The following is a 25,973-nucleotide window of genomic DNA, read 5'->3' as shown; positions in this document are numbered from 1 at the left end:
AACTAACTGAAGGTTTTGACCATACATCAACATCCGACGTTTTAGGGCACCCTTTAACGTCAGTTAGATGACGCTTTCTAACCCTAACCTTACCCCAGACCTAAACCTACCCGAGTCATCTAACTGACTCTAAAGATAAAGCGTCAGTTAGATGATGCCCTAGGATCGTCATCTAACTGACGTTAAATGGTGTCCTAAAATGACGGATGCTGACGTATGGTCAAAAGCGTCAGTTAGATGACGTCTTGGGAGGAGAATGTGTTGACTAAATAGGAATAACCGATAACAGGATTGACATAAATAACTAATATTACTTAGTACTTAAATGTATAATTACAATGTAACAAGGACACCTTAAAGTGTAACCAAACATTTTTAGATTAGTATATGTTTTCACATTTTACTGTTTTTGTGAATGTGATTTTCCCTGCAAGGAGCTCCAATTTACAGTGACCAGTCATTGTGTTTAATTATAAATATTTATGCCGTGTGGCTCTTTGATGGATTTTGATTAGTTGACAGATGTTCTTAGGTGTGCAATTGTTTTCCAGCAAGATCAAATGAAAATAAATACTGATCTGCTATTTGACATATTTCTCAGGAGCAAGGTGATAAAAAAGAGATTATTCAAAAAACCAAAAGATGCAGGCTTCAAGACTATGCACTTGACTTTAATAAGGGAAATAACAAGAGAATTTAAAAACAGCTTTAACTTGTCCCTGCTGGCAAGCAGAATTATCAACAGTTCCTTTCCTCCACATCATGCATTAAAGTTGTTTAATGCACACCTAGCTGTGGATTATACCGTATTATACAATTCAGTGTCATGAAATGTCAAATAGCAGCACAGTGTTTATTTTCATTTGATCTTTTTGCTTGTTATATTTACTGGAATGCATCCGCAGCAGTGTTTGGTTCTTTGCCGTGATTTGATGCAAGGGTCTTTGAAACAACTGAAATAGTTTGTGTGAAGTAATATGTAACTGCAATTCAGTCAAGCCCCATTTAGAATAATTTTAACTGTGCATTTGCCGAAAAACAATTGCACACCTTAGAACTTCTGTCAACTGATCAAAAACCATCAAAGAGCCACACGGTATAAATATGTAAAACTAAACCTAATGACTGGTCACTGTAAATTAGAGCTCCTTGCAGAAAAAATCACAAGCTTTTTAAGAGCCCTCTAAAAAACAGTAATTTGTTAAAACATAAAAACAAAACATTTGTTAAAACTATGTAACTGGGTTAGGATTGCTAAGGATTGATAAAAAAATTATATATATATATATATATATATATATATATATATATATATATGTGTGTATGTGTGTGTGTGTCCTAAAGGATTATTAGGAACACCACACTAATACTGTGTTTGACCGCCTCTCGCCTTTAGAACTGCCTTAATTCTACGTGGCATTGATTCAACAAGGTGCTGAAAGCATTCTTTAAAAATGTTGCGCCATATTGATAGGATAGCATCTTGCAGTTAGTGGAGATTTGTGGGATGCACATCCAGGGCACGAAGCACCCGTTCCACCACATCCCATAGATGCTCTATTGGGTTGAGATCTGGTGACTATGGGGGCCATTTTAGTACAGTGAACTCATTGTCATGTTCAAGAAACCAATTCGAAATGATTTGAGCTTTGTGACATGGTGCATTATCCTGCTGGAATTAGCCATCAGAGAATGGGTACATTGGGGCCATAAAGGGATGGACATGGTCAGAAACAATGCTCAGGTAGGCCGTGGCATTTAAACGATGCCCACTTGGCACTAAGGGGCCTAAAGTGTGCCAAGAAAACATCCACCACACCATTACACCACCACCACCAGCCTACACAGTGCTAACAAGGCATGATATATCCATGTTCTCATTCTGTTTGCGCCAAATTCTGACTCTACCGTCTGAATGAACAGAAATCGAGACTCATCAGACCAGGCAACATTTGTCCAGTCTTTAACTGTCCAATTTTGGCAAGCTCTTGCAAATTATAGCTTCTTTTTCCTATTTGTAGTGGAGATGAGTGATATCCAGTAGGGGTCTTCTGCTGTTGTAGCCCATCCGCCTGAAGGTTGTGTGTGTTGTGGCTTCACAAATGCTTTGGTGCATACCTCGGTTGTATCGAGTGGTTATTTCAGTCAAAGTTGCTCTTCTATCAGCTTGAATCAGTCGGCCCATTCTCCTCTGACCTCTAGCATCAACAAGGCACAGGACTTTTCTCCCACAGGACTGCTGCATACTGGATGTTTTTCCCTTTTCACACCATTTTTTTGTAAACCCTAGAAATGGTTGTGCGTGAAAATCCCAGTAACTCAGCAGATTGTGAAATACTCAGACCGGCCACACTCAAAACTGCTTAAATCACCTCTCTTTCTCATTCTGACATTCAGTTTGGAGTTCAGGAGATTGTCTTGACCAGGACCACACCCCTACATGCATTAAAGAAACTGCCATGTGATTGGTTGATTAGATAAATGCATGAAAGAGAATTTGAACAGGTGTATATATATATATACATTTTTTTTTTTTTCATTTTCATTTCAGGGGAGACTTGCTGGAAAATGAATGTTTAGCACCTAGAGAGAGAGAGAGAGAGAGAGAGAGAGAGAGAGAGAGAGCAGCATAATTTTTGTCATATTTGTCTGTCTTTCTGCAATGGAGGCATTTGTATGCTAACACAATAAAACTTGCGCTTCTGTGAGAAAAAATTGGAATGTTTGGCATTGAATAAACAGAAAAAGCACATTCATAACTCGCAACCCTTCATTAAATAATACGTTTTCAGTCAAAGTCGTCCTTCAGACGTCTTGTGAAAATTAATTATCTTACCATATATGATTTGCAAAATCTTGCAAATCCAAAACTGTGTAGGATGACTTTTATACATTTGCATTGCACTGATTAAAAAAAAAAAAAAAAAAACTTCATGACTGGATATTTTTTGGCATAAATATCCAGTGCATGTCAGGGTGTATGCTAAGATTTAATGAATTGTGACAAGTGTCACTTTGCAGCAATATGGGCAGCTCAGGGTTTTGGCTCGTGCGCCCTGCAAAATGTGGCTTCATTGGCACCATGTGAAAAGAAGCCGCAACCATCGATTCATCCTGTGTCACTAATCCTCTCAATGAAAATTCTGTTTCATTCGGGCTGGTTTCGCTCTGACAGGCGTGAATCCACCCCAATTTACCCTCTATGTGGGGTTTCCCTGAATGCACCCACCCCACGCTGGTTTGATCACAGCCCGCGTCTTCGCCTCAATGAGGCGCTTCATTAGCTTTAATATGTGAAGTGTGCCAAGACCTACCCAGCCAAAACACGGCCAGGGTATGAATAGCCCCCTCCTTGAGCAAACTGAATCTTCTTTTGTTGCTCTTGAATATTGCAGTACATGGAGTGTGTAGTGTGTGTGTTCTCTGCGTAATTGGATTAGAGTTATTGCTGTAGATGTCGCCTGTCAATTAAACCTTTATGAACTGCATTTCATTGTCTGAGAATATTTCATGTACAATGAGCAGATTATACACTATGAACAGACAAAGGCTTTAAAAGCATGCATTGTTGCAAAAGTCATTGTAAACAATAACCAAGTGTTGTGAGCTAACTATTTAAAGTAAGGAGTAATAGAATTAAACAATTTGTTTTATTTGTTTGGAGCTGATTGTAAATGTGTTTTGTTAGCATCATTGCTCTTGTAATTCCAGTTGTGATTGTAAAATACATGAATTTTATTTAGTTTCATGCAAAATATTAAAAGCAAGTGTCATTTTTTTTTTTTTTTTTAAAAAGATACAACCGTTGATTTTATATACAATAAATTTTAGGGCTGTGCAAAGATTAATTGCGATTAATCACATCCAAAATAAAAGTTTGTGTTATATAATATAGTATTATTTATTTAATAATATTTAATTATTTTCACGCACAACCATTTACAAAGAATGGTGTGAAAAAGGAAAAACATCCAGTATGCGGCAGTCCTGTGGACGAAAATCCCTTGTTGATGCTAGAGGTCAGAGGAGAATGGGACGACTGATTCAAGCTGATAGAAGAGCAACTTTGACTGAAATATCAACTTGTTACAAGCGAGGTATGCAGCAAAGCATTTGTGAAGCCACAACACGCACGACCTTGAAGCGGATGGGCTAGAACATCAGAAGACCCCACCGGATATCACTCATCTCCACTACAAATAGGAAAAAGAGGCTATAATTTGCAAGAACTCACCAAAATTGGACAGTTGAAGACTGGAAAAATGTTGCCTGGTCTGATGAGTCTCGATTTCTGTTGCGACATTCAGACGGTAGTGTCAGAATTTGGCGTAAACAGAATGAGAACATGGATCTATCATGCCTTGTTAGCACTGTGCAGGCTGGTGGTGGTGGTGTAATGGTGTGGGGGATGTTTTCTTTGCAAGACCCTTAGTGCCAATTGGGCATCGTTTAAATGCCACGGCCTACCTGTGGATTGTTTCTGACCATGTCCATTCCTTGGCCACCATGTACCCGTCCTCTGAAGGCTACTTCCAGCAGGATAATGCACCATTTCGTAAGATAAAATAAATAAAATAATAATTTTAAGTTTTAAAATCGTAATCTCAGTTTTATATGTATTATGTTTTATGTGTTGTGTATGTGTGTGTGTGTTGTGAAAAAAAAAGCAGCCAGCAAGTTTAATTTGTTATTTCAGTTTTGAAGAATGTACTAACACTCTAAACTGTGTAAATCTAAATGAAATGGGGTGCGTTTGTTTATTGATATTTGTGTAGCAGTTGAGCAGCAGTTATCTGCTTACCTCAGTGTCAAGAGGCCCGTTAAAGATTACTCACACGAATCTAATCCAATTTTGATGAACTGGGTTAATAGACTCCCTGTGGTCATTATCAAAGAGACTCATTTCTATTCATTTCTCAGCACACACGACCCTCACACACCCGCCTCTCCTCAATAAATACAGCTCCCCAGTGCTCTGGAGACAGTTCATCCTCTAGCGTTCAGCATGCCCCGTCCAGACGGCTCTTACGCGCAGCTCATTTGGAAAGAGGCAGAGAAAGCCCGCTCTGACCCCTATCCCGAAACAGTTGGCTGGAGGGAGGAGAGGGATCAGGGCAGGGAGAGCTGTGACCCGTGCCCTCTCGTCCAACTCCGGCTCTCCGGACTCTCATATCCCGGCGAAGACCAGAGCGCGATCGCCCGAGCCCGGAGACGTCGCAGACTGGCTGCTAATGCCCGTGAGAGGAGGAGGATGCTGGGCTTGAATGTGGCATTCGACCGCCTGAGGAGCGTCATTCCTAACGTGGAGAGCGACAGGAAGCTTTCCAAGTCTGAGACACTTCAGATGGCTCAGATCTACATCAGTACTCTGAGCGAGCTGCTGGAGGAAAGAGACTGCAACCCGGAATTTAGTTACCCAGAGTTAACCATGGCCGCGCAGGATCAGGTCATTGTGAAGGGTTCAACGGACACTGAAGAGACCAAACCAGAGCAGAAAACGGTTCCTGCTTGTAGGATAAGATCACATGCTGGGAATCTCAGATGGTCCACTTGCTATGACCCCAAAACACCAGAACTCACACTGGACACTCACTATCTGGAGAGGAGCAATGGAGCAAAATAACATTCTCAGTGTTTTTTATTTGCATTAAACATTCTTGTGTGTTGGAGATTTTGTAGTAAAATATACATATTCTGTAATTATTGATATATTTCTCCTTTTATGTTAAACAAATAAATATTTTCAGAAGGAAAAGGTTTGTCTTATGCTCTTGAGTTCACAAAACATTTGTTAAATAATAGATTTCTGACTAGTAGTAATAATGATATTTTGCCTAATCGTAATATGTCAATCAGACACCAAAAACGACACGTAAAAAGTACTGAAAGTAGCAATTTTTATTTGCGTTAAAATTATGTACAAGTAACCAAAGACATTATTTTGAAATTGGTACAAATTTCATGTTCCTGCAGTTGGCTTTTCGATAACGCTTACCTCAAAGAACACAACTGAGAAAAATGCAGTATAAAATAAAACAATTGAATTCAGAAAAGTAGTCTATCTAGTTCTCCAACAGCCAATATTTACACAAATATTTACAGTTCAGGTTGCTTCATTCAGTCCCCCCCCCCATATTTCGACACTGACCACCTACAAAATACTCAACTCATAATGTTTTGTGTAACAGAGTCGAATTAAAAACAGTTAAGCAGTGAGAGGGGAACAAATGACCCAAGATTTGCTTTTGCCAAGCTGTGTGCATTGAAAACAAAGTTATTTCAGTCTACGCCCATTAGAGGGGTGACAACGGAAGCAAAAAGTCTTGAGCATCTGACAATAAAATGAGCCTCCGTAAAGCTTACTATTGAGGGTGATCACTTGAGAGGCGAACAAACAATGGAGAGCTTCAGAAAACACAAACTTGTGAAGACGAGAACGGTTTGGGTCAAAATTGGACTGCCTTTATCAAAGAGACGTCAAGCGCTTAATTCAATCTATCAAAAAATAATAAACAATCAATCAGTCCTTCATAAACAATGGACAAATTCAGCTTTTATGACACAAACTAGTGAAATGTGGGATGAAAGTTTGTTGCGTGGCTCAGTTTAGTTGTTGAGCATCAAGTCTATTGCTAGATGGTAACCAGTGTTCTGTAAAACTGCGTTTAACGTTTATTCTCACAGCAACTTTGGCTCTAAACAAACCACAGTAGCAGCACATGCACAAGAATTTTCACAGAACCTGGGTTACCATGTAGGCATGACCCAAATCATCTCTCTCATGGACAATACGATTATGCAGCCAAGCTGTTGTATGATATGAACAAGTTTTACAGTTGATTTTGAGCCTTATAATGTTTGAAAATCAGGGTTAAGTTCACAGTTAATGTTATGGCATTTGGACTATATGGTTATGAGTCACAATTACTAAAACATTCCAAAAACACTTTGTCCCTTTCCTGTCCTTGCGAAATGGAAAGCGATGTAATTTAATCATTTGCAGACCTTTGACACGGCGCTATTGTTTAAAAACGAACTTGTGCAACCCAAAAGGAGCACAACCTGAAGTGAAGATTTGAACCAGGAGGGCATGTCTTCACGGCATTTCAAAGAGGAACAGAATTGCGAATGCTGGTTTGGATTCACCCTCCAATCGGTTGAGCGCTCTTGAATTTACAGACTTGCAAGTGGAATTTAACGGAGGGGAAGACATCCTTTAACAAGTTCTATCAAAGCTACTCTATTTCTGCCAATGAAAACAAACTTTCAAGGCAACTGATCAATAGACAGCAGATTAAGGAGGGTTGTGATGTGAGAAACACTTTTCAATTATGCCGTGACGAAAACATTTGAAGACGAAACAGATGAACAACTTGTGACAAACTCAATCGAAACAGGTCTTTTTAATAGAGTTCCATGTGTGATGTGCTTTAAACTTAATTCTTTACAGTCTGAATGAGGAAGGTACTGATGGGATGATCTCCAGATGTGTCGGGTAGGGCGGGGGTGCGCTGAGGTCTGTGCGTGGAGCTCCATAATAACACTAACAGTGTTCCAGATAATCAATGACCCTGGAGATAGACTTCTGCCCCGTGGTGCCCACATCACACTGTAAAGGACAAAAACACACAATTGGTCAGTCGAGTAGAACTTTCTTGTTAGTTTTCTCTACTGAATGAAGCAGAACATTAGTATTAATATCACAGTATGCTCACACGTACCTGCCAACATATATTTCTATATTGTTGCATACTTTTTTAATGATATACCGATTAATCAGTCGATATTTGGCCATTCTGAGAGTATAGCGGTTCAATTTACCCACTCAGCCAGTTAACACATATATACACACACATATATATATATACATATATATATATATATATATATATATATATATATATATATATATATATATATATATATATATATATTAGGGCTGGGTAATAAATATCGATTTCTCGATATTAATCGATTCTCATTTTTACGAACCGATATCGATTCTTAAATCTCAAGAATCGATTAGTCATCCTGTTTCTTTTGAAAGAATGGATCATTGTATCGCGGCTGCGCGCACCAAAAAAAAAAAAAAAAAAATCGCAATAATCTTTGTCCTTTGTTACTATTGATATGAAACAAAGTCTCAATTTTCAAATTTCGTCCATTTTCTTTAGAAATTCAAAAACATAAATAGTGTTTTGGCGCTGTGGCGTAAGATCGCTCTGGCGCTGCTCCAAAATAAACATGAATGAGCATCTGAAAGTGTGTTAAAAGATAGAGTACAACTTATCTAAATCCCTATCATGTCACATTGATTCGCTCAATCTGCGTTTCAACCGTGGAAAGACGTCAGTTAAACAGCTTGTAATCAATGTCATGTATCGTCATATTTACCTCAGAAAACCCACATAAACTCGTTAGTCCACACTCGTTAGTGTTCTTCAATATTTAATGCATATTTGAATAAATATGGCAAGTTTTTTATGACAGCCACCATTTAAATGTTTATATTTCATATAATCTTCTTATTATAAAAATAAATAAAAGTGTAATTTAAGTGTTTGCATAGCTACAAAACAGTTAATTATTACCTTCTTATTAGGCTAATGAAGCCTAGTAGGCTACAACTAGACTATATATATATATATATAGACCATAGTTTACAGCATTTAAGAGATTTGATTCCCTTGAGAAAAATTGCCATTTATTGTAACTGATATCCAAAATAATCGATATTGAATCGAATCGTAATCGAAATCGAATTGCAAGCTTGTGAATCGAAATCGAATCGTGAAATTTGTCTCAATACCCAGCCCTAATATATATATATATATATATATATATATATATATACACATACATATACACACACATTAGTCGTTTAGATTAGTCAACCAATCAAAAAATTAGTTGAAAGATTAGTCGTTAGAAAATTAGTCGTTAGTGGCAACACTAATTATCATTTCAAAATCATACAATAGAGCATTGGCATTTTTGACCTTCTGGTCCCACTGTCCAAAAGTCTTTGGTTAAATGCCTGAAAATGGTACTACTAAAGAGTCTGTCATGGAAACTAAACGTCATCACAGCAAAAATCCAAACCGGGGTACCGGGTGATGGTGACTTCCGGGTTGGCCTACAAAATTGCGTCATCCCTTCAGCCCTCTTTTAACAATAGCAGTGATATTGAAATTGTTTTTACAAATTGAGACATTTCGCTAGTATGATATCGACTACTGAAATCATGAAAATTTCAGCAACCCCGCATTGCCCATTGAGAATATTATACTGGTCAATCACTTGTGTACTTACTGTAAGGTTCATGAAATTCAAGAACTTCTTCAGCATCTCTGTCATGACCGAAAAATCCCCTTTTGGCAAGTTCTCCCTCACAGTAGTCACATTCATCTGAAAGAGAAACAGAATTAGCAGCCTGTTCCTCCTGCGAGGTTACAGTACTCCGCAGACCAGTGCTGAAAGAGATTTTTAAAGCAAGTCTCTGTTGATCAAAGCAGCAGCACTGCATCTCTGGCCATCATTTTTTTCAGTATGTTCCAAAAGTCTCCATAGTACTCGTTCTTCAAAAACACAAACTCAAATATTTCCCTCCTTCCAAAAGCTTGGATGCCTCCTAACATGAATCTAACAAGTGCCAACAAGATGATGTACCTTACAAAAGAAATCCTACTTTGAGTCAGTTTGCTTTGTTTTTCTAAAACAGAATCAAACTTGACCTTCAAAGTGTGCAAACATGCATCCAAAAGGAAAAGTGGGTGAAATACGAGTATAAATGCCATCTGGTTTTGTGTCTGCGTCTGGGCAGTGTTTATTGGCGAGACAGATAATGGCCATGTGTGTCAGTCAAAAAGCAACAGTGTGGTGTGAAAGAGAAACAGAGGAGTCCATTACAGACCATTCAACAGCCCACCTATTAACGTCGTGAAGATAAAGCCATTAATACTGGCAAACACAACTCAGGGGCTTTCTTCTGATAACTACCCTGAAACTTGCAAAACTGCAATTTAGACAAACAACCCTCGAACCTTGCAAAGGAATTTGAACAGAAAAAGCTCTGCACCAATAAATGCTATGCTTATATTGGTCCAATCTGGGTTTATTCTGACCTTAAAGTGACTGAGGGCACAAGAGACCACTTGTAGAGGACAGAAAGGGTATCTAGATGAAAGTTTGTAGTCTTGCATTGCTAAATGCATACCTGATATTAATAATAAATTATATTCTTTATACTTTGAGGAAAATGCAGATTCTGAGAAGACACAAATGCAAACCATGCATTAGAGATACAAAATGGAAAACATTGAGGTACGTGAGTGTTTTACTTACAGGGCTCCCCTGGCACAGACAGCCCAAAAGCAGTGCAGTGTATGATGCCACAATACTGTCCTCCATGTGCTTGCCAGCATGCTGAAGAGCTGGAGACAAAAATCACATGACATATTACTCAAAATAACTTTATAGAAATGTTGCATATTTACAATGGTTTAAGTCTAGGGCTGTCAGTTAAACGCCTTATTAAAATTGTAAATGGACTGCATTTATATAGCGCTTTCATAGACCTAATGGCCACCAAAGCGCTTTACATATTGCCTCACATTCACCCATTCACACACATTTATACACCGACGGCAGTGTCAGCTATGCAAGGCGCCATCCACCTCGTCGGGAGCAGCTGGGGTTAGGTGTCTTGCTCATGGACACCTCGACACTTGGTCAGGTGGAACTGGTTTGATTTTAAATAGTGTGTAATGTTGCTGTTGGTGCATGAGCAGTATCTGCAAAGTTGCAGCGCTAAAAGTTCAGTGTAAGCAGAGATATCGTCTTTTAAGTATCAGGAAGTATATTGCAAACAAAAACGACTCGAATGGGACTATAGCCGGCTTTTAGACGTCTTAACCTGTACATTTACATCAACCCCTCCCTCCGGAAAATGCAAAAAAGGGCATGGTCATATTTCTGTGGCTCTTCGAGTGTGTTGTGTTCACCCAGTTGTCAGGTCATTGTGTTAAACAAACGTGTATAAAGTTAAAAAACTAATTATCATTCAGAAACGTTTAGTAAGAGCAGTGTGTTGTGAGGTTCTGCTTGTCTTTCTTCATCGCTGCTTTCTTGGTCTGATTCTGCCTCAAACTGATACTGCAGTACTGACACCATTATTTACATGATTGGACCAGCGCGCAGGCACGTTTCACCCGTAAAGGTAATGGGCGTTAACCTTCCGGACAACGTGAGCGGCAGTTTAGCCAATACTCACGATAGTCGTAAATTAAAAACCTCACGATACCTAAATTTATTAGTATCGATACTTTTATGAATGACCGCGCTCCAGTCCTTCCCTATGGACGTCAGTGTTTCTTCTCCTCACGCGCGCAGCAAAGAAGCGGCATCTGTCATGAGACGGCAGCATGCGCGAGCACAAGTGATACTGTGGCCGGCGGTCAGTAGCGGATTGGCTATCCGGAGATTCTGGACTTTTCCCGTTGGGCCGGTAGTGTTTGAGGCCGCGAGGACCGGTCTGATAGTTATACTTTGCACGTTCTTAGCAAAACCATCCGCCGGCCTGTACACAATAGTCTCTGCAACGGTGATAGAATGAAGCGCGCGTCCGAATGAAGACCCATGCAACTGATAGCAGCGAAAAAGAGCGCTCCGCTTGATTTAAATAACAGATTTTAGTGCAAGATCTCTTATTTAATAGCGAAATAAATAAATTATCTGCTGTTTAACTGGAAATGTTTTATTTATTTTTATATTAGCTGTACAACTTCCACCACAACTTTCATAGATAGCATAAATAATTTGCAAGCTGCTAAAATAAAGCATATAAAAGCATCAGCTAAAATGATCTATAGGCTATATGATTATAATCAGAGCATGAGCATGTTTGTCAGTGATTTATTTATATTAGGTTATTACAGCATTTAAAGAGCACAGACCTACGCAAAGGAGGTGCATGTGAAACGCCCTGTAAGAAATACTTTTCTTTGCAGGAAAAGTATTGAAAAAGTATCGAAATCACGATTCTTGACTTGGTATCGGTATCGAAACAATAATTTTGGTATCGTGACAACACTAGGTGAAACACGCCAATTAGGAATTAAGTTATAATAAGTGTAAGTTAAATGTACACTGTACGACATGTAAAAAAGACAAGATGATTTAATTAAATCTCCATAAATGCATTTAATAAAAAAAAAAAATAGTAATCTCACCATAAATGCATTTAACTAAATACCACTATTTTTCAGTCATCTTGTTTCTTTTAACTTTTTAAAAATTTGATAGTTAAAAGATTCTCAACATTTTGCTAATACAAGGTCTTGTGTCATTTTCAGTCTTTTTACATCAGTGCAAATCTATGGTATGCAGATTAAGACCACTATTTATCAGCATGCATTGATTAATCCCATGGCATGTAGCAAAAAAAAAAAAAAAAAAAGTTGCAACCAAATCACATGCTGGTGTGACCAACTGAGAAAGTTGGTAGCACAAGTGCAACCAGTGGAAAAGTTAGTCTGGAGCCCTGGTTCATTGGTCCAATATGAGATTGGTCCCCCATCAAAGTGGCTCATAGATGTCATGCCATGACAAAAAGAAAAACTTCATTTGGCTAGTCTCAAGTTATAGTGGGTGTCTACCTTTATTGAGATCAAGTTCCTCATCCTCCTCCTCTTTCTTCTTGTCCTGTTCTCCTTGGTTGTTGTTTTCTGAAGCCACCCACTGAATCTCTTCATTGGTTTCTTTCCATTCTCCGCTCTGATCCAATTGGGGCTTTGGTGCATCGTTGATGAAGTCATCTGTCTCCGCCTCTGCCAAAATGGCCGCATGCTCTCTCTGAAGGAAAAGCTAGTAATGCAGAAACAAAGGGAAAATATTTACTGATGTTTCATTAGTGAACCAATTAGTGATGGGCAAAAAAACTGGTAAACAGTTTAAAAAGATAAAAAATAACTGAAATTAGTAATGCTATTCTATTACATCTTAACATTTCTATTAATCGACACTAATCGTAGGTCTGCGTCTATACCTTCACCAAAGCAGCAATGGCACCGAGAGATCTCTCAGTCTGCAACTCCTCTTTGTCAGACACACACATGGAGTCCCAGACATCACTTCCCTCCATCTGCAGCTCCACTAGACAGTGTCTGTTCCTTGCGCTGTACTCCACCAGATTAATGAGCAATCCCAGACCCTACAAACACACGCACAAACACAATGAAACAAACGCAAAACCTGGTTTCACTTTAACAAATGTTGGACAATTATACAAATATTTTATTACAATTTATTTTTATATTTTTAAATTATTGTTAAAAATATACCATTTATTGTATTCATATTGGCAAAATAGCCTTGGTAGAACTTGGTTTAAAAAAAATCAATTTTATTTTATCATTTACAAATATTATTTTAAATATACAATCAAAATTAATATGGGGATTCAATGTGTAAATATATTTATGATTACAAACGTTAAATGTTAAATGCAATAAACTGTAGTTAACCACAGAAATGTGATTATTTAAAAATTGCAATCGATCCAGACCTGCAATAAATAGAACAATGTATAGAAATAAACAGAAAAGATATATTTTGCACTAAAATGCTCAATCTTTGCCAATTAATTGGTTTCCTAAGTTTGTTGCTATTTTAAGTAACAACTAATTTAACAAAAATTGGAAAAAAAATTAATCAGTGAATGTTCACAAAAAAAGTTTCCAGTTAGCAGTTTAAGTAATGAATGAACTTGTTCCTAATGGAATGAGTGTATCAGTGTATTACAATCAATGAACAATAATAACCACACTAAGAATTCAATTGATTTAATTAAACCTTTAAAGATGACAAAAAAAAAAAATTGTTGAGTTCTGTTGACAATGTTGATCATTAAATGAACCTAATATTGTCTCTAATATAAACTCAGATTTCTGCTATAATTGAGAAAGAAAAAAGAAAAGAAAGTTGTAGTAACAATGAAATTGTCTTGATAACTTTAACACAGTCTCATCCCAAAAAGTCATATAACTGACGTCTTGGGACGTCTTTTGACCATACGTCAATATCCGCCTTTTTAGGGCCCCCTTAAACGTCGGTAGATGGCGATCCCGGGCCGTCATACAACTGACGCTTTACCTTTAACGTCAGTTAGGTGACGGGTTAGGTTTAGGTCTGGGGTAGAGTTAGGATCCCATAACCTCATCTACCGACATTTAAGGGGGGCCTAAAAAGGCGAATATTGACGTATGCTCAAAAGACGTCCCAAAACGTCAGTTATATGACGTCTTGGGATGAGACCGGGTTGATAACTTGGGTTAGGGAAACTGGACGTAGTGGATTTCTAGTTCCCAGGATGTTTTGCAAGGGACTAGAAAAGGAGCATTAAATGTTGAACTTACTGTACTGTTTTTTTATAGAAGAGAAAGACCTGTTAGTGTTATGTGGTTGGTTACGTTTGACATTTCTTTGTCAAACTTTTTTCAATAAAGTTTCTGTAATGTTGAAGTTGTGTTTACAATTGAGCAGACTAAATGAAGCTAAACACTACATTATAGCAATAAATGTGTTAATGCCCGTGAAAAGTATGATCTTATTTGTTCATTAAATCTACAGTACATGCTAAATAAGTTACACTAAGCATGTGCTATGATAGGTGTGGATTGTTTGTTACAAATTATGAAGTTCCTCTAACTCAATATAGTTTGTTGGTTGGCTCACAGAGTTCATACAGGTTTCTTCAAGTTAAATTCAAGTCTTTTTAAGACCATTTATATAATATATGAATTGTGGTGCTGTAGCGCGTGATCTTCACTACTAAAGGCATCACGTGTTTGCAGTATTTTGTACTGTGACCCGAGGCTGCGTTGTGTTCTCCATTATTGGATCTGGCACTCTTTATTTAAACTATGTTAAATCAAAATAATCGTGGTTGACAAATTAAACTTGTGGAAAAATACAATACGGAGAAGTTACATACAGCAAAATTTCTAAGACCCAGACATCAAAATTCATGACTTTTTAAGGTATTATTTCCAAATTAATAAATTCAATGCTTTTAAAGATTTTTAAGAACCAGACGCAACCACGTCTCATTTGAAGTTGCCATGACAAAAAGAAAATTATGCATAAGGTTGTTATTTTTTGGTTGAGCCAACAGTTTTATAATTACCAGCAAAATCCTCACAAATAAGCATTGTATATATCTGAACCAGCCTTTATTAACCTAATCTATCTAACCACAGTATGGATTTTTCATTCGTAACGTTTCAAAGCACTCTGGAACTAGTGGACACTGCTGATCCTCACTGAATGTATACGGACACTGACTGATAATAGTAGAGCTGTGTACTCACCAGGACTCTGATATCGAACCTCTGCTCCTGCGGTAGGTACTGTGGGACCCTGAGCACACAGTTCAGCGCTGTGATGATTAACTCCTCCTGCTCTCCTGTCTTTGTGCTGCCCCATTCTACAGACAGATAGAAAACGCACTCAATGGCTGATGCATATATGAGTTCAAAGTTAGTTAATCAGGGATTTTCTCTGACTGTTGTTCTCCAAGCTGCTCACATTTGGCTTATGACTGAGTACTCCTGCATTATGCTAAAGGGTTTGGCAGCAATACTAGAAAGCAGCTAGCCAAAGCAGCACTGCTAACATAAATCCACTTGGCACGTCGAACAAAACCCACGCAAGGAAGCCAAAAGACTCTTATTGACTTTAAGCCTTTCAAAAGCAGAATAACAAACATTATATTAGGAATAATTACTCCAGCCCAGTTGCCTGATTGTTCAGCTTGCAGCACATATTACAGTTCAGTGTTAGGGAGTAACTAACTAAAAGCAGCAACATGTAATGACTAATTGATAGGGGTGGGCAATATGAGCAAAAATTCAAATCACATTATGTTTTAATGCCCGGATGATATCGACATTATATTGCAATATGAGAAGAAAAAAATACTGGAATCACATTTTAGTACACCTTAGTGAAATTACAGGCAAAATATGTATTTTAGCCATATAATTAGAAAAAGGTGAGGGATTTAATTTGACATGGGCCTGAAAAATATTTTTTTTTATTGTGCCATTGTTTTTTCTCAAAAAGTGCAAATGTCCAACATGAGGTAGGCCTGAATTCACTTGCAATCTCCTTCCACTTTTTATTTTGCGGGAGTCAAAATAATTCCTTCGTTAATTTTGTAAGATGAGTACCACTGGAGTTTGGTTAATTGAATATGTTATAATCAATAAATCTGAAATAGTGTGATTTCAGAGAGGTTTGACACTTACGCTTAATTTAAGACAACATTATGTATGTGAGAATTTCATTGTTTTTATTTATATTGTTGTCCATTTATCGAACTTCCATACCTCTTATATAATAATTCTATATTACTATGCATCAATTTACTAATGCTCAGACACACTCGCTGTCGCTCACTCGTCTATGTGTGGGAACCACTGGACTGCTTCCATGCTCTCTGTGTTTGATTATTAATGCCAGTGCATCACGCGAGTTGGACACAAGAGGAAAAGGTTAAACGATCAGTTCAGCCTCGATTTTGTATCATCATTAGTAGGCCTAGTGTTAAAAGTTGTAAAGAGTACCAAATTTAACATGACAATATAACTGAACATTTTTTATTTATAAAAATCTAACGGTATTCTCGGTATCGCAAATTCCATATCATGGTACAACATAATACCGGTAGTCACATTGATACTGGTATAGCGCCCACCCCAAGTAAACAATAATGTATTTGATTACTGATTAGTTGGATCTGTGTGCTGGAGAACCTCTGTCAGTGACAACACTTTACAGCAGTAAAAGAAAAATTCATCAGTCAAAAACGCATTTGCAAAATGGCGGTCACAATGCTATCGAGCTGTGTGGGAAATGTTCCAAAATCTTGACTAAATCCAAAAAGCATTCTTTACATTTTCATGTGAACTGAACACTAGCATATGCGCAGTCAAACTCATAGCCTTTCAAAGCAGTGGCGGCTGCTGGTCTTTCAAAGAGGGGAAGCTCTTTTTTCTTCTAAACTCGACTGTCAGGTGTGGTGATGGTGAAAAGAGCGAGGACTCGATGCAGAGTTGATGGGCTTTATTTTTATTGATAAAAAACAAACAAGGGGAATAAATTGGGAGCCAAAAAAGTCGGAGCCAAAAACGAGGGAGTACAGGTGGGGCAAAATAACTAATAATCAGGAAACAAGATGGGAGTCGACACAATGACAGGAAAGCACATATGGCACAACAAACACATGACAAGCACAAGCCATGTGCTCATACCAAACATGACAAAAACACATGACCAATAAAACAAATTAAAAAGCAATTGTGCTCACACAAAATGAGACCTGAAGAACGATGAGAACACTCATAAGACGTGTTCACACAGAACATGACAACAGCACACAGCTAGTGTAAAACACAAGCTGTGTGCTATACAGCAAAAGACAAAACATGACATGAAAGCACGTGGCCGATGTAAACACAAAACATGTGCTACACATTACACAACACACTGAACAGAGCGAACACGACAAGACAGAACGCTAACGTTACGCATGAGTACGATCATAAGGTGTCCTGTGCACTCACAACCGAAAACAAAAACGCGGAGAATGCATGTCCGAATCCCAACACAAATCCCGCAAATGTAACAAGACACCCTGACATCGACGGAAGAAATGTGGGAATTAGGTTGAACTGTGAAATATCTGATGAAACTTGCAAATACTAAGAAATATGTTACAGCAGTTTTCGAGTAAAATACACACAAAATCCGCGACGAGACTGCGCTCGAAGTCTTTAAACTAGCTTCCGCGTCAGCGATTTTTTTATTGGGTGAAATCGCTGTCAATCAAAAGGAGAAAGGAGAAAAGGCCAGCCCATTTCCCTATTCACCCCAGAGACGCCCGGCGTCCGTGGGCGGGACATAATCGCAGCATTTATCCAATGAACGTCTAGTTTAACAGCACTGAAAAAAACTGTTCAAAGCAGCCCCATTGAAGTCAATGGACGCCGAGCTTCAACGGGGAAATGCCATAGGAAAATGCATGCACTGTGACGCGCTACAGGTATGCATGAGAAGGAGATCAAGTCAGCCGACCTGCTATTTGTATTCTGAACGAACTCGTCTTCGAGATTACCGTGTTCTAACGCATTTTTACTCAATAAAATGTTAACACAATAGTACACATTTGACCATTATTTTTTTTGACATTATAGGGGAAGCTGAGCTTCCCTTGCAGTCTTAAAGAAATCTCCACTGTTTCAAAGTATACTTCCTTTGATGACGTGATTAACCCATTTGTTCCACCTTGTTTCTTTTTCGACTGTAAAACAACAGACCAATATTGTTCACTGGATCTCCTAGTAACAGGGTCGCGTGATCGAGATCGGCCCGCGACTGGCAATTTCGGGGCTTTATTTTTCTGTCAAAGGTTCGGGGCGCTTCTCCATAGATATTAGGGATAGCTAATGTCGATGCATAGCCAACGATACAATACATTAAAGATACATATAAGCAGCTACCGATGCGATGCAATACAATTCGCTATTCTCACGATCGAGTGCGATCTGATTTCGATTCAATTCAACGCTATGTGATTCAATGTAATACGATGCAATGGAGAAAAATATGATGCTATGCAATTCAATATGGTATAGACAGTTAACTTTATATATATAGTTAACTGCTAATAGATATACATAAGAAAGAATATGCAAAGGATTCCATTTTATTTGCATTCGCTACTCAGTAATGAGTCCATTTCATTTTGTTTGCATTCGCTACTCGGTAACGCTACTCTGTAACGATAGATCACTCATTGCTCAGACATATCCGCGCACTCCGCGCTCTCTATTCTTGTCACACTCACTTATTCCAGATTCATTGACGCGCCCCTTCCACGTTTAACCACGCGTTTAACATGCGACAAATTTACTGGTCGCACTTGTGCGACTTGATGTAAAATTCGGTCACAGTCTGAAGCCCTGTTTGTCATTTAGTTTGGAACATATTCCTTCAGTCAAATTGGAAAACATTCTGGTCTTTGTCCTTACCGTTATCATGTGTGAGATTTAACAGGACTCCAATGATGGCTCGCATACAGTCTTCTACAGCTTTCCCCACATTGCTGTTGCTGCAGTAAGGTAGCGGTGTGCCTGACGAGCACAGGCCTCTGTTCACCTCTCGACTGTACCTCTGGATCATCTCCTCACAGTGCCATAAGGCCCTAAAAACAAAGTCAAAGATGTCATGTCCCTAAAAATAATTACGAATTATTGCTTTAATAACCAAAAACATCTTAAAAGAACAGTTCACTAATTCTCTCACACAAAAGTTAAATAACTTCAGAAGTCTTGGTATATGTAGTGCACGTCAAATAGTTTTTATGGTGTTTTTTATTTTGTTTATTTAAATTTCATTGTATGAAGAAGCACAGCATGAAGATTCTTCAAAATATTTCTTTTTGCGTTCCACAAAAGAAAGTCAATCATATGTGGCTCAGAACAACAAGAGAACCAACAATTGCACATGTAAATTAATTTAAGGTATTGGTTCTCAAAGAGTGGGTCACAGACCTGTTCTGATAACTTGGCAGAGAGCCTAGGGATAAACAATGATAAATGCAAATAATAAAATGCAGCTAACTATATAATTACGCATAGTTAGGAATGGGATAGTAAAATAAAAGCCTTATCCTGTAAAACGGAGGATAAAACTAAAAAAATTTACATCCAATAAAACTTTGCAGTATTTTGGCAGAAATTAATTTGTCATTTGGTAGAAGTTAGTTCAATTAGACATGTCAACATGGTTCGGTTGCATGACACGGCCTCATTCTCAAAAACCATGAACATGCCCACATTCAATGTGTTTACATGAAATACTACAATGCATTTTAACAGAGGTAAGTGTAGCACATAATAAAAGACAATGTTAGCATCTGTTGATTTTAATTGTGGGAGAAAACTAGTTAATTGTTGCACTATTTATTAGTCTTCAGGATTTAAAATCTTCATTGTGTAAATGTCACAGGATATATTTAACACCTACAGTACATTCATGTCTTCTGTGTCTCAATAATTAAGAGTGTGTCTGATGACGGTTCTCTTAATTATTCACAACAGCACGTGATGGTTTCCAATGACATGCTGTGAGACGTAAATGCTCACGTAGTGAGAGTGAGAGATGCATTCATGATTCATGTTCGCGATATGTTAACACAAGTGACAGTGTCAATAAATAGTGCAAAAAAAATTGGACACGTTCTCAATCATCTTATCTGAAACAGCCTCAGGGCTATGAAGACTTCAAAAAATGTAAGCCCACATCTACCAAAACTGCTAACGAAATGCCACGTGATAATAGCAGTCTCAAAGACAACCATTAAACAAAAATTTGCAAGTGTAACTCCTGAAAAAAAAACAAAAAAAACTGCAATATTCTTCTAAAGATAAAGAAAAAAATATAATAAAAATAGCATTTCTCTAGGGGTAAATTCTATATCGCAAGAAATATTGTTATTGCGATACTCAACATCACATATTTTCCCAGTATCAGTACCTATTGAAGTTAAAGTCTCGAAAGTCATTAAAAATGCAATAGCATGTTCATTATTATACTTTTGATTTAAATTAAAGCAGTCAAACAATAAACCATGTATAATAGATGTGTTGATTTTGTTGCATGTAATTGTTAATTGCGGCATGCATTTGTCGGAGTCTTTGATGCTTTTAACTCAACGAGAGCGAAATGAAATCGCCTGAATCAGAAGACGTTGTTCTGTTGTCTGTTTCCCCTCTTGCCGCACCACTCCGCAGCTTTTCATGCCCACTTTTGTATCAATTTTCAAAACTGTGGTGAGAACTAACTAGAGCTGAAACGGAGTTTCATGGCCCTTTAAAACTTGGCACTTTGAAGGACAAAAAAATCTGTCCTGCAGCAAAAAAAAAAACAGCTAAGAAACTTCTTTAAGGACCCTAGCAAACTTCATATTTTTGGTTTAAGCACAAAAATAACTCCTCTTGATAAATAAAATCATAATTTACAGTCTTTGAAAGGGCATCAATAGACTCAATGTACAAAGTGACATCACATTAGAACATTTTAACTCTAAATCTGGTCCTACAAGTGCTCCATCAGCATTTAAATAATGGCCATTCAGAGCAACACTCGAGATGGAAAAACAGCCTGCAGCATCCTAATGGATTACATTTACACCACAGCCAAGGTCAGCAGACACTAACACAAGCTGCGCTAGCTTTCACTAGAGGGGGGAAACTTAGCTCTTCCGCTCTATTAGCCCCCAAGGTGTGTGTGTGTGTGTGTGTGAGAGATGGCAACAGAGAGAGAGTCAGCAACCAAAGCACAAGTGTTACAGTATGACCAGCTTCGTGTAAAATCCCACTAATACGCTTAGCATAATGCGAGTTCATTAGTGAGCGAGATGGGAAATGGAGGTAAAGGTTCATGTACTCATATATTAGTGGGATCATCATTAATGCAGGCCTGCCGTACTCTCTTAATTGAATTAGAGCCAGCTGAACGAGCTCTTTCAAAAGACTTTGTTGACTCATCTAGATCCTCTTCATAGTCCTGAGCACCCTGTTTAGTTCGCTTTGCACTCTTTGAAGGGTCTGACCTCATCTAGAGAGCTGGGCCATTAGCTGAGGCCAGACTGCCTCAAGCAGACAAGTATGAGCTTGATTTCCTATAAGAGATGCTTACAGGGATAGTTCACCAAAATATTCTGTCAGTAATTACTCGCCCTCATGTTGTACCAACCCCGTAAGACCTTCCTTCATCTTCTGGAAAACAAATCTGAAAGCTGGCTCACACCTTCATAGGCTGCAAGGTAATTGATATCTGCCAGCCCAGCAAAGTTAGTAAAGATATCTTTAAACTAGTCCAAATGACTACAGTGGCTCAACATTAAGTTTATCAAGCGACAAGAATACTTTTTGTGCACAAAAAAAAATAAAAAAATAAAAAAATAAAGAAATAAGAACTTTATTTAACTATTCCTTTTCTTCCCTGTAGGCCCCTGAGTGAGTTTACGTAGTGTAACAGCACAGCACTTCTGGGTTGTACATCAGAACGTAGGCTCACTATTGGCCAGCATCACAGGCGAAAAGCATCACAGACGACCACGTCAGCCAATAGTGAGCCTACGTTCTGACGTACAACCCAGAAGCACTGCGCTGTTTCTCTACTTCAACAGCTTAGGAGAATGACATGGAAGAGAAGAGATGGTTGAGTAAAGTCGTTATTTTAGGGGTTTTTTTTGCGCACAAACATTATTCTCGTCACTTGATAAACTTAAGACTGAGCCACTGTAGTAACTTGGACTTTTAAAGATATCTTTACTAAGTTTGTGGAAGGAATGAATCATTGTAGAATGACTGGGGTGGTTTTGTCGTGGAGTAAATCCGAATAGAAAATATTAATAGAATGTTAACTAATGTAGTTAACTAGACTAAATGGAATCTTATTGCAAAGCACTTCCTATTTCGTGAGCTTAGAATTACAAGGTTATATCTCCGTTTAGGGTAGTTCTGAGATATTGAGCATCAAAGGTTTTACATCCCAGCTGGCAAAACTGTTATGTAGTATAATCTTCTATTATAGCTTTATCTATTAATCTTTTTTTTTTTTTTTACAAAAATACCACCACACAGGCATTAATAAACACCTAATGGATCAAATTACGTCAAAAACTCAATTTCGATCAAAAGTGGAGATAGAACCTTATAATTCTAAGCTAACGATTCATGTCTCTTGAGTTCAGTGTTGGATAGATCAATAGACCTTATTCGATCTGCCTCATCAGTGTTTGTAAACTTAAAATTGACAAAAACAACCGACTCTCATGCCTTTTCTTTTGCACTTACATTTTAATACAACAAATCTTGCACTTGTTTTTCCACCTCCACGAATGAGACGAGTGTCGTTCATGTTGCCTTGTTGAGGTAAATTGTAGTTTGTACGTTATACGGATACTGTATGAACGAGATCGTTATAAATATCCGGATAGGTTACGGCTGGCAATAAGGACGGATCTTTACTTAATGCTATTATTTAATTTTGATGTGGGTCCACACACCAATCAAGCCTATCTTCTCTTGATACTGACGAGATGAAACTCCCCCTCAACTCAAATCTGCGTGCTGCTAAGGGCAGCAGGACAGATGTCATGTCAACAATATGGCCGCGGTTAGCTACTTCCGGTATTTGCAAATAAGGTCTATTGTTTTAACCGTTCATTAAAGTGAATCAGTTCAAAGTCATTAGTTCGCACATGTTGTGTGATTATGCAGGCAGTTTAGGACATCGCACAAGATTTGTGTCAACAAAGAAAACATTTCATCACTAGATCGATTTTTTTTTAGGTTGAAAGTGTGGTTTGTCATCTGAATGTGTGGAAAGCTATTTAGAGAAAGCTTTTAAGGCAACGTTATTTTACGTTATCACAATTCAATTACATTGTCACAATTCACAACCAGGGGTAGTTCAGAAAAAAAAAAAAAAAAAACTTCATCTTGTATTCTCAAAGATATTCAGTCAACTCAATTCATTAATATGCATGAGGGAGGGAGAGAGAGAGAGAGAGAGAGAGAGAGTTTGACGATGGTGCAACATGACATCATGACTTTTGCGTAAACATATACGCCACTTTCGAGTCAGGTGGCGTGTTATCTCTACGCATTTTGAGCTATCCGCGTGTATGCGTATATGTCTACGCCATTAACGTCCGCGTCATTCCGCGTGTCCGAACACGCAGTCAAATCTTTAGGTTAAGTTTAGGGATGGGGTTGAGGTAAGTCATATCTTTTTTTTTACCTAGGATGGTAAGGGAACAGTCATAAATGCCATTAACCCCAGTGACGGTTAGGTTTAGGGACGGGTTGAGGTAAGTCATATATTTATATAACGTTAAGTCAATGGCGTTCATAAACACGCTGAAAGGCGATTATGCGTCTTTATACCATGGTCTGGGTGAATACTCGATTCTGATTGGCTGCAGGGTGTCCGTTAAAAAGTGATAGAGGACACCTAGTAAAGTAGTTCTGGTGAAACTGCCTGTTTACCATTCGAAATTAATAAATAAATGCGCTGCCTACAACGGCTGTGAGTAACCATAGCAACAGGCAGTCACATGCTCTATCATCTAACGTTAGATATTATAGCCTAATACAACAATGAGCGACTTCGTGCTATTTCTTTTAACATTTATGGAGAATATGGCAACTTTGACGACTGGTATGCTGCTGAAGAAAGAAAAAATGTAAATAAAACGGAGAAAATTACACCGCTGCTGCTCTGCTCCATTGAACTCTATTGGTAACGACGTAACTTGCGACCATAGTTGGATAACGATGCTTTCGGGAAACGCACCCCTGAATGAGACCCTGCGGGAGTTTTACGCAGCTGTCCAGACAACCAAGGCAGGAGAAGGCTGAACGTTACAGCGTTTCAAGCCTATGGAGCCTGAGGCAAATGACCCTCTCTTTGATCTGATTAATTTATTGCCCTCTATAACGTTAAGCGCAAATCGCTGGAGCTCAGAGCTAATTGTTTTTTTATTGTTGTTTGATTAATTGTTTTAGGTGTAATAAAAAACTATGCCTACCTTTGTGTTTCATGAAAAAAAAATGCATTTGTGAACCTAAAGGGATACGAGCTAAGCGGACTATAAATATCTCTGGTTGCTAGATAAACAGTCAGTCAAGTTATTATTTGTAAAAACTAGATTTAGCCTAATTAAAATATAAACTAATGTTTTAAAAATGTTTTATTTGGCAAGTGACCATGGTATAAGCGGGTTAATGCCCTCCGAGGTGTCCATTGTAAGGTTTTAATGGACTTCGGCGGAGGCAACCGTCCTCCGCTGCGTGTCGGCCGGTTTACGCCTCGCCGTCGTCCATTAAAACCTGACAATGGACACCTCGTCGGGCATTAACCCTTACTGATAGCACGCCAAAAATGGAAATACGAATTGGCGTGTCATACACACGCTACTTCATGAGATCAGTCTGGATGGTGAGTGCACACACGTTCTCTCAGTTAAACATCTACATCACTCACTAGTCAAATAAGGCCTTAGCAGGACCAAAAAAAAATACACCTTCGCACGCAAGTTTCAGTCTTCTTGCTCTTGATGTTTAATCTGACAGGACTTACACTTGTACTGTATGTGCTCGTGCAAAAACAAACATCCCTGCCCCCACACTCACATCTACACACACGTCAAATACACAGGAATAATTATCGGCCAGTTCACAGCGGCTCTATTTTGACATCGGATTCGGAACGATACCAAATTACCGATGTGTAAAAAAATTGACCACAGACCAACATTATATCAGCTGCCGATATATCGTGCACCAATACTCAATATGCAAACTGAAATCTGAAAATGTGAGTGGTACTTGCCCATGTAAAAGTCACATGCCAAGGCGTTGCTTCATGGCATTTTTTTTTAGTTGTTTTTAATGTGTTGCTATCAGGCTGGGGTGTTTGCTATCTTGTAAATTCTTACTGGCCCAAATCAAAAGAGCCTTCACATCTCTTTGACATTATGGTCTCTAGATATGACTTTGCTTCCCTCTTTCAAAGTAAGTCTATATAAATTGTTACCCGTTTTATCATCTTCCAGTTCCAGGCAAGAATTTTGATTGCTTAGAGAGTATGAGCACTTTGATATATCATTCATATCTGCAGCACAAAAAGTGTTGTGAGAATTACACGCTGGGCATAATAGAGATAAAAATATCAATTAAATAAAAAGTGATTTGAAATACTGATTTCTGAAACCAAGGCCAGCAAAAAAAAAAAAAAAAATATATATATATATATATATATATATATATATATATATATATAACGCATATGAAGAAAGGTATAATCATGTGTTGTAGTAGTTAATGTGACTCATGTGC

At 38.1% G+C, this 25,973-nt stretch overlaps 2 protein-coding genes across 2 annotated transcripts in view; one reads left to right on the top strand and one right to left on the bottom strand.

Moving 5' to 3' along the window:
- The first annotated feature begins 4,976 nt into the window (after positions 1–4,976).
- Positions 4,977–5,749, top strand: atoh1c (atonal bHLH transcription factor 1c). The gene has a single exon (XM_039691152.2). The coding sequence runs from the start codon at positions 5,006–5,008 to the stop codon at positions 5,621–5,623; it is 618 nt and encodes a 205-aa protein (XP_039547086.2). The 5' UTR covers positions 4,977–5,005; the 3' UTR covers positions 5,624–5,749.
- A 1,635-nt stretch (positions 5,750–7,384) lies between these two features.
- waplb (WAPL cohesin release factor b) overlaps positions 7,385–25,973 on the bottom strand; it is a 91,543-nt gene continuing 72,954 nt past the window's right edge. Inside the window, exons 14-20 of the mRNA XM_039691107.2 lie at positions 19,092–19,264; positions 15,369–15,484; positions 13,046–13,210; positions 12,657–12,864; positions 10,345–10,433; positions 9,313–9,408; positions 7,385–7,609 (exon numbers count right to left, since the gene is read on the bottom strand). Of these exons, the coding sequence (XP_039547041.2) occupies positions 7,544–7,609; positions 9,313–9,408; positions 10,345–10,433; positions 12,657–12,864; positions 13,046–13,210; positions 15,369–15,484; positions 19,092–19,264 (913 nt within the window). The 3' untranslated portion in view covers positions 7,385–7,543. The remainder of the gene's footprint in view (positions 7,610–9,312; positions 9,409–10,344; positions 10,434–12,656; positions 12,865–13,045; positions 13,211–15,368; positions 15,485–19,091; positions 19,265–25,973) is intronic.

The sequence above is a fragment of the Pimephales promelas genome, chromosome 17 (assembly GCF_988280905.1).
Source record: "Pimephales promelas chromosome 17, fPimPro1.hap1.1, whole genome shotgun sequence".
Classification (NCBI taxonomy): domain Eukaryota; kingdom Metazoa; phylum Chordata; class Actinopteri; order Cypriniformes; family Leuciscidae; genus Pimephales; species Pimephales promelas.
This window is presented reverse-complemented; position numbering and strand designations above follow the sequence as displayed.